The sequence below is a fragment of the Oxyura jamaicensis genome, chromosome 31 (genome assembly GCF_011077185.1).
Source record: "Oxyura jamaicensis isolate SHBP4307 breed ruddy duck chromosome 31, BPBGC_Ojam_1.0, whole genome shotgun sequence".
Lineage (NCBI taxonomy): Eukaryota > Metazoa > Chordata > Aves > Anseriformes > Anatidae > Oxyura > Oxyura jamaicensis.
The window spans coordinates 310731-320463 of record NC_048922.1 but is presented as its reverse complement, the minus strand read 5'-3'; the positions used below and the strand labels follow the sequence as shown (position 1 = coordinate 320463).

The 9733-nt window shown below is 35.3% G+C and overlaps 1 protein-coding gene across 1 annotated transcript in view; it reads right to left on the bottom strand.

The window, feature by feature from the left end:
• Nucleotides 1–6817, bottom strand: part of LOC118155498 (butyrophilin subfamily 3 member A3-like) — a 9383-nt gene extending 2566 nt beyond the window's left edge. Inside the window, exons 1-7 of the mRNA XM_035308801.1 lie at nucleotides 6759–6817; nucleotides 5819–6091; nucleotides 4632–4730; nucleotides 3923–3949; nucleotides 2873–2899; nucleotides 1369–1395; nucleotides 752–778 (exon numbers count right to left, since the gene is read on the bottom strand). Of these exons, the coding sequence (XP_035164692.1) occupies nucleotides 752–778; nucleotides 1369–1395; nucleotides 2873–2899; nucleotides 3923–3949; nucleotides 4632–4730; nucleotides 5819–6091; nucleotides 6759–6810 (532 nt within the window). The 5' untranslated portion in view covers nucleotides 6811–6817. The remainder of the gene's footprint in view (nucleotides 1–751; nucleotides 779–1368; nucleotides 1396–2872; nucleotides 2900–3922; nucleotides 3950–4631; nucleotides 4731–5818; nucleotides 6092–6758) is intronic.
• Between the last annotated feature and the right edge of the window lie 2916 nt (nucleotides 6818–9733).

Here is a 9733-nt window from a genome sequence, read left to right as displayed (position 1 = left end):
AAAAAAAAAAAAAAAAAAAAAAAAAAAAAAAAGAAGAAAAAAAAAAGTAGAAACCATCAGGGACTGATTTAGAACAAACAGTTAACAAGGACATTTAGGGTTCAGAGAGCATCTGAAGAGAAGTAGAGTGAAGCCTCTCTCAATAACACCAACCCTGAGATGATATTCACTCACGTTCACAATGTTATCACACAATGCTATCCTTTTTATGGCTCTTAGCTTCACCTGGGGACACATTTTATCACAGCTGCTTTTTGAGAACTCTTTTCCTTACTTCAGATTTTTCTTATTACGTTCTTTTTAATGATTTGATCAGATAGTTTAGTCATTATTTTGCTTTGAGTTGTAATAATAATTAAAAACAAACAAGCAAACAAACAAAACTTCTACCTAAGTATTTTCTAGTAATGGAAAAAAACACTTTCTGATTCTTTCTAGGTAGATATATACATAGAGTCTCTATCTATATAGATATATATTTATATACCTAGAGATAAAAAGAGGGACTGTATGTACACATATGAACATAGCACAACTGTTAAATTATATTTTGGTTGTAGTAGGGGAGTTAATCTTTGCAAATAATAACTTCTAAGAGCATTTCCCAATTCAAAATTGCATAAAACACCACTATTTTATTAGAGAGGTCATCTGCAACGCATCTTTCAGGATATGGTTAAAAGAAAAATGTGTGATAGTAAATGCAGAGTATAAAAAAAAAAAAAATAAATAAAAAAGAAAATTATTTTACCCTTCTGAAAATGCTTCTGCTCTTCATCTGAAAAGAAAACAAAGAAAACATAGCAGTAAACTATACATTTCTCCAGAGGAAAACTCACAAAATCTCACTGAGGATTTTGGTGTTAAATAATTTGTTCACTTAGGGAAGTGGGGCTTGACATTTAGTTAAGAATAAAATTTAAGGCACACAAGTAGGTTTTCAAAGGAGATGGGATAAATTGTCCTCTGGAGACACCCATCTTCTTCTGTACTGCAGAAGGAGACTGGATGATTAGCTTAGTCTAGATATGTAAAATCCATTGGCTAAACCAGATGGAATTAATGATATCTGGTATTATTATCTTCAACTTAATTGAAGACACTGGGTTTCAAATAGAAGGACATTTTCTGTATGGGCTCTCTCTCATGATACTAGATTTTTTTGAAATATAGAGGATTCTTCTAACCAAGGAATACTCGAAATCAAAATTCAAAAATAGCATGGGAATAAACAAGGAAATCTTGAAGAAAATAGAGAGGCCTGTGGCTTATGTAGTCTTTCTGTAGCTTGTGTAGTCTTTTAGCTGACAAAATAAGGAAACAGAGAGACAGGTAGCATAACAAAGAGAAATCAAAATATGCTCTTACCCAGTTGATCATTGAGATCATTTATATCTGGAAAAAAATGTTTAAGTATTAAAACACTAATTTCTTTCAATTTTATTTTAAACACCAGCTAAGCACCACACAACCTTTTGTTCACTCCTCACAGTGGGATGGGGGAGAGAACTGAAAATGGGAGAAGTGTGATAACTTATGAGTTGAGATAATTACAATTTAGTAAGAAAGAAAGGGGGAAAAAAAAAAAAAAAAAGAGAGAGGAAAAAAAAAGTGATGCAAAATGCAATTGCTCACCACCCACCGAGGCCCAACCAGTCCCTGAGCAATGGCAGCCCACCTTCCCAGCCAACTCCCCCCAGTTTCCCCATGTTTAGCTTGACTTCATATGGTATGGACTATCCCCCTGGCCACTTTGGGTTAGCTGTCCTGGCTGTGTCCCCTCCAAACATTTTTTGCATCCCCAGCCTCCTCACTGGCAGAGCAGTATAGAAGCTGAAAGGTCCTTGACTCTGTGCATGCACTGCTCAACAACAACTAAAACATCAGTATGCTATTACCACCACTTTCATCAAAAATCCAAAATAGAGTACCATCCGTATCAGCCACTATGAGGAAAAATAACTCCATCCCAGCCGAAACCAGGACTCTGTTTCACTGTGTTCTCCATGGCAACAGATAAAATGAAGTGATCTGATCTTTGTAAAAACACCAGTTGTTCAACTACTACAAGACAGCCAGAGATTTTTGCTGCATTATGTTCAGGCAGGAGCAAAAAAACTGCTCAAGAAAATCACCAAAGTAAAATTATGTTTTTAAGATGACGTAACTAGGGGAGAAGGGGAGGGATAAAATAAATAAAACATCCTTTGATGACCAGGTGATTGAACAGCCTTACCACAGGCATCTAAGGAATGGTTCTTGGTACTTATACTGAAACAATTGAACCATGTTCAGATAATGTTAAATATGGTTTTATAAAAGGTATAACTGATGTTTCTCCGTGGTACCTTAAGGAGTACTAAAATAGTCTCAAAATTTGCTAACTTTACTACATCTCTGGCACAATTTGCATGTCCACCACACTTGATCTTAAGAGTAAAAACAATATTCTTGCTCTACATTTGTACAATGAAGTCCTAGTAACAAAGCTTGTAGGCTTTTCATAACGAGATCTGAAAAGGAATTTATTTTTGAGACTCTAAAGCTTAAATCTTTCCTTACTAATTGAAATTCACCATGAAACATAACCCCAAATAGATTTGTCTGAATTAATTGACTGAATAATTTGCAAGCTCAAATACTGACCCAAAATATTTATCAGATCAAACTTCGATGAATTAATCATTGTCCTTGCAGTAGGCATCAACTATCTTTAAATGTACAATATGAAAGCTAATTTAATGATTTCTAAATTTTACTTTGCAAAAGCAATACAGCTACTAATGTTTCCTGAGCTCAGCCTTTATCTGATTATAAAGGATCAGAGAGATTTATAGATACAAATCACAGATAAAAAAGCTGTTACACTTACCTTGTTGAATGTCTTTTTGTGCATTTACTGTGAACAGAGAGAAATATGTTTGAATCCTACAAATAATTCAAGTACTAAACATTCAGTTTTAAAGACTACACAGAAGTGATTAAACCACAACAATTTGTATGTATGTATTTGCATTCATATTTGTACATATACATAAATTGTTGGTTGTATCTGAATGCTAGGGAATAGACTTCAAAAAGAAATTATTTTTCATAGACATATTTAAACAACTTCAGTACTGTCACTGCTTGAAACAAAAATAATAACCTTGTTTCCTCAAGTTAAGCCTGTTTCTTGCAACATTTGAAACAAAAATAGTAGAGATGAAGCGCAAAACAGATTTTTGATATCTAACCTTGTTTTCTCTGCTGTTTCAAACTCATGGCAAGTCAGGGACCAGCAGCTAATGACACTTTTTGGAGTCACAGAAGAGCTGAGCTTGGAAGGGGACCTCTGGAAGCCACCTAGTCCACCCACCCTGTTCAAACAAGTTTGGCCCAGGGCTGTGTCCAACTGGATTTTGAATGTTTCCAAGGAAGGAGATTCCACAACCTGTGTGGGTTCCAATATTCATACACCATCAAAATAAAAAGGCTTTTTTTGTTGTTCTGTGATGTCAGTATATACTGAGTTTTATTTCACAATCCATACTAGCTTACCATGTGAAAACTGGCAAAATGGATTAGAAATATTTCAGAAAGGACTAAATACAAATTTTATTAAAAGTTTCTGTAGACATATTCCCAATTTTAAACTTCCAAAGCATTTTTGTTTTAATGTAGTTTTCTAAGTTTAGTTTCTGGGTAGTAGTCCATTCCCTTAAGTATGGCAGAGAAGTATTTTCTTTTCTCTGGAGTTACCATTAATATAAAACAGCCACTGGATTTATTCTAATTCTCTTCTGTATGTCAGAAGTATTAAAAAACAAAAACAGCTTTAGGAATACAGGTAACTAACCCCATTGTTTATACCACTGGCCAACTCTATACTTCTGTATGTATCAAGGTGTTCATGATAAAACGCAGCATTAACATTACTTACATGCACGAGTTGTAGCCTTATTGTTCACTGAGAGAGAGAGAAAGGGGAGGGAGGGAGAAAGAAAATGTTATCTACCTTTCTTCCTTGCTTACTTCTATGTTTTCAAACAAAACTTTTCATATTCTATAGTTGTCATGGGTACTGTTTGGTAAATACATTTATATGTACTGTTTGGTAAATACAAATTATCTTCAAAATATCTCAATTTACATATATTTTCCATTACAATCATGAGAAATCATACATAATTTAATGAATAAAACTAGTGATACTGAAAGAAAAATATCAGACTTAGCAAACTCCCTTGGCAACAGATTTGTTTTGTAGAACTGTCTCAGAAACAGCATATAAAACAATAAAATGACTTGCAAATAAATGAAGTCAGTGGGTACATCTGGGTACACTAATATATTTTTGTGAGTGTTGCTTTATTTCAGAATGAGATTAAGTTGAAACAATGATTTCACTACAGTAATGTGTTGATTCATATTGTCAAATGTAATTGTATAGATTTATACTCCAAGACTTTGGAGTAGTTAACAGTTCCTTGAAAATGAATATGTAAGGTAATCAAAAACACATTAAAAAGTCATGGCTGAAGAATCACAAGTGTGATTGCTCATAATGCTGTACACTCCCCAGGTAACTCTGGACATGGTCTTTCAACCAGATTGTACTAAGCATTCATCACTTTAAGAGCAGAACTTACCTCTGAGTTTATAAAATGCAGCAATAACGAGGAATACACTGAGGAGTAGGATCACAACAAAAGCTGCCAGCCAAGGGGAGGTGGCAGGAAAGAAGACATCTGCAAATTATTTAAGGTGATCAGTTATCATTTTACTCTCATAACTGACTATTAGCATTCTATCAGATTCATATGGGTAAGGAACATTGTCTGTAAAGAAGTAGGAAGAGCAGTAGCTATCTCTGTTCATCTTTGATGCCTGGTTTCAATAGGCTAGTGGCCAGTTTCAACTAGGCAGAACATCAGCATGAGCCTGGAAACAACCTCAAGGGTATCAGAATCCAGAACAATAAAAGTTTATGGCTTTTCCTCCTGTCTTATCAAAATAAATGTTCAAAAGCAAATCTCTGTGAGATCTCAAAACCTTTCAAAAGTTGTATCCTCAGGCTCAAATGAATGATGCTAAAGATATAGTTGATAGTTACTTGTGCTATAAATGTATGGCTGTGTGTTGTGACCACATTTTCACTTTCCTGGAAAGCACAGAAGAAAAATTACTAGGATTAGCCTTATTCCAAAGAAACTAATAATCCATCTGTCAACAACTGGCAATTTACTATTGGAACTTCACATACTACAGTCTGAATAATTTTTGGAGTAACCTATTTAACTCCGCTGAATGTAAAAAAGTAACTTTATACTCTGATTGTATGCCTAAAGTGAAACAAAATGAATTTGGATCTATGCTTCATTCCTAGACACCGGTAGGAGAAGTTCACCAGGACTTTTTTATCCCTGGGTTATTTTATTGTGTCAGCAAAGGTTTGACCAAACCACTGCATTAGGTATTATATTAATAGAAAAAATAAAGGGAAGAAAATATGAGAGAGGGAGAGGAAGGGAACTGTATCGTACTCCATCTCTGTAAGTGAGGCTAGGTACCACCTGATAACAAGAGTTCATTTCCCCCAGGCATGATCACACCAGTGGAAGGGTATTTTCATTAATATTTTTACAAAGTTTGCCACTGGCCTGAAGAAGCTTATAGCTGTTCAGTTTTGTTAAATATATATTTATACATATATTACAGAAGAAAACTTCTGTAAAACTGATAATTCTGTTCCACTGGAAATTTGTTTTCCTGGAGTAATCTGGTCTATACACATCAGTTCACCATTTCCCCTCCCAAGCCAGAAGCTCATTATCACCTGCAATGACAACTGAAGATTCTGTTGATGTTTTCAGCAGTTTATCTATTATTTTGCAGGACACAGAGTTTCCAGATCCTGGTTTCAAAATGATGGAGCTGCTGACATTAACATTGCTGGTGCCAGTAGTGAGAGGAGTTCCAGTGATATTATCTCCTCTACTATCTGTCCACAACATCTGAACTTGAGAAAACAACCTTTCAGAGAAACATTTGAGTCGAATACCATCATCCTCGTAATCATCCACAACAAGCAAGGGATCGTGGCCAGCACCTGCGGAAGGGATAGATGAACAGGTTAGGCACGCACAACAATCTCAGTGGTTCTACAGGGGAAGGGGAAGACGACTGTGAGAAGTTTTGCATTTATAATGCCCTTATGGCACTTTCTCCACTGAAGATGCAGCCTTTATCAGATAACATCAGCATGTACTCCCACAGCTCTGATCAGAAGCAGCAGACATTGTAAAGCACAAGTTTGAGGATTTAAAAAAAAAAAAAAAACTGACAACTACTGACAACACTAGGTTATCTGAGTATGTTCATCTCATCAGATCTTAGCCATCTAAAAGATAAGTACCTCATGGATGCAATTATCTCATAGAGAAAATGTGGAGAAACAGAACTTACTACATAGTGTTTCATTCTTTTGGAAGATGGTAACATAAGATGTGTTATGCTTTTTGAGCTCCTGTCTTCTCCTGTTGACTGCACAGGTATCTTAAATAGAACTGAGCTCTCAGATACTCGGCTTTAATGCCTGCACTTGAGCACACTGAATTCTAGAATTCACATCTGTGCTCTCTGAAATCCAAAGAAATCATCTAAATCTGGGCCTCCTGAAGAGGAGAAGACAATCATAGGAGGCATCCATTCAAATGTATTCATAGTCTCTTAAATTTAGTACAGAGTGAAATTAATACATTACAGAACTCAATTACCTTCAATGGGCTGGTGTGTAGATACCAACACCAAGATGAAGATGACTGCCATCAGCTGGACTGAGAGACCCATGCCTATATGGTTGAAAAAAAAAAAAAAAAATCTGTTTGAAGATAAAACAAAGGATGTGGGGGTCCGCACAGTTGAATTACATCATCCCCAAATTCTCTCTTTCATTCTAAGATCTTGTTGACTGCTCACGTACACTACCCACATGCTTAACAGCAACCCAAGTGAAGCAGTGGCCAGAGTAGTCCTATGACTGCTCCTGCTGCATGGAGATGCTCCAATGCTGATAGTAGTTGATGATTATGGACTGAGCAGTTTCTTAGCCGGGTAGACATGTGTCTCATTAGTCATACTAGTAAAAGGACTTGGGATGACTCTTTTGAGTTAAGGGCAAAGACAATATTGGTACAAAACAGAACACAAAATCTGCCATATTTGGAAATGTAAAGCTATGGTATGAACACTGAAAAGTCTCTCAACTTTTTTCATGCAAACTAATCTCCATTAAACACTGCAATCCCCAATTGAGTTTGATGCAGTGCTGCTGATCTGTGGCTCCCTCTTGTGATTCTTTTGGTTGCTATTGAAACTGAAACTTAAAAATGAAGTCAATAGTTTTTCAAGAGATTCAAATCTCAAGCCCAGCATCTTTTCTTCTTTTTAAAGGGCCATCCCTAATTAGAGATTTCCGTAAATATCCCTGACAAAGTATAATCTAAAATAAATAAATACTACTAAATACAATAAAATGACTTTTTAAATAAAAAGGCACATTGGGGTTGGTATTTTCTAAATTAAATATTTCACTTTGGAAACAGTATAACCATATTTTCCTTAGATATTTTAAATGAAACTGTTTAAATATTATTTTTTTAAGTTACTTAACCATGAATTTAAAGTAGAAGTTTCCAAGATTTATATAACCAAGCCCTCTCCCCTCTCTTGCTTTCTATATGTTTAGATGGATATAAATAAATATAATTAGAATAAATATAACTGCATATATAGTCAAATAAGAATGTTTCACTTTGGAAACAGTAAAAATTAACTTTTAAAAAATAATATTTTTTTTAAAAGAGAGAAGAAAGAAGGGAAGAAGGAAAGAAGGAAGGACAGAAGGAAGGAAAGAAAGAAAAAGATAAATATTCCTTTAACCTATTAAAACAAACAATGCTCTGCTTTGAAGACAACCATAGTTCTTGGTAGGTCATGGGTTTTCTTCTCTCTTCCCCACCACATGCACTATCTATATATATATTTAGATATATTTAGTTATTTGGTTTGGTTTGGTTTGGTTGGCTTGTTTGTTTGCAATGTAAAGTGGAACATCTCATCACTTTTGGCCTGTCCATACTTCCCTGAGCATTTTCAGCATTTCCTCTGGTTATAATAACTAAGACAACTAATCACTTAACAAACAGTAAGGCAACTTTCACAGGAAAAAAATCCATATACCACGACTGGCAGGTGCCTATTTTTCTTCACTGACTGAAAAAGGAGAACAGAAAACTAATATGTTATGTAATGTAATGTAATGTAGAGTATAATTTCTACTTTTTATACTTTTTGAGGAGCATTGCAGTCCATTCCTAAAGCCTTTAAGAATGTGGGACATTGATGCATTTATGGTTGGCTTTATCAACTTTTTTTTTTTTTTAATTATTTGTTTTATTTTTTATTTATTTATTGTCCCTTCACAAATTTTAAGGTCTTGCTCTCCTAGTAAGGTACCTAGAGATTTTTTTTCACTTTGTTTTTGTATCATAGCTAAGATTCTGATAGAAATACAAGAGTAGAAATGCCTGGTATTTGAGAGAACAGGAAAGGAAAAAGAAAAAGCACAATATATTGAAAGGAAAAAAAAAAAAAGGAAAACAAATAAATGGGATCAAAAAAATTAAAGTGTCTGCAGTCTGTTATGACTGCACTTGCTGTGCCATTGTCATTGTAAAGAAAGCAATAAGCACCCTGAAAATGAAGAAAAACACTGCACACTGAGTGCACCAGCTACAAGCGGGGGCAAAGAGCATTATGAACATCAAAAATGAAAGTAATGCCTTATACCTAAGAAAGAAGACAAAATGGAGGAGTGAGATAAGGGATCTGCTCCCATTTCATCCCATTAATTAATGTATAATCTCATCTGGGTCTTACCAAAAGGACTGTAGATCCACATCTCACTTCAAGAGTGTGAATTTCCCTCTGCTAAATCTGATCTTCTTTGAGCTTGAAGCCAAATCCAAAAGAAAGCATGGCTTCAAGACAGGTAGATATGACAATATGTTTGAAGTTTTTACTGTCTCTTGCAAGTAGCAGCTCACCATTCAGAAATACATACAAAACAGAGTTCAGCAGTTCCCAGACATAATCCCAAGAAATCTTTCAAGACAATACCTGAAATATCTACCACCCAACGCAACTCAATGCAACACAATGCAACACAACACAATGCCTGCAAGAAACAGAGAGCTAAGAAAATATTCAGAAGTCCACCCTATGTAAGCAGCTAAAGAAACCACTGCATTTGCTGATGAGAAATACAAACCTGCATTTCCACAAACGCAGCTGGACCCTAAAGAAATCTGCATGCAGATGCTTACATTTGTTGGCGACACTCAGAAGGTTGCTGGTACCTTTGGACCCTAATAGCCACAGCTTTCCTGACCATAAAACTAATTCATTTATTTCCATAAGTTACCCATTAACCTTTGCAATGCAACAGCAAAATAAGGGAGGGGATGAAAAAAAAAATGGGGTTGTGGGTGTGGTTGGGGATTTATACTGCTATTTGGGGTCGAATACTCTATGGTAGGTAAGAAGTGTGAAGTGCCCTCAGAAAACTTCAGACAATGGAAGCTTTCTATAACGTTGTGGAAAATGAATCCAAGTAACTACTAGGGTTGGCCATTATTGTCCAGTTCATACTGGTGCTAATCTAAAAATGCGAGTTTACTGTTGGATGTAT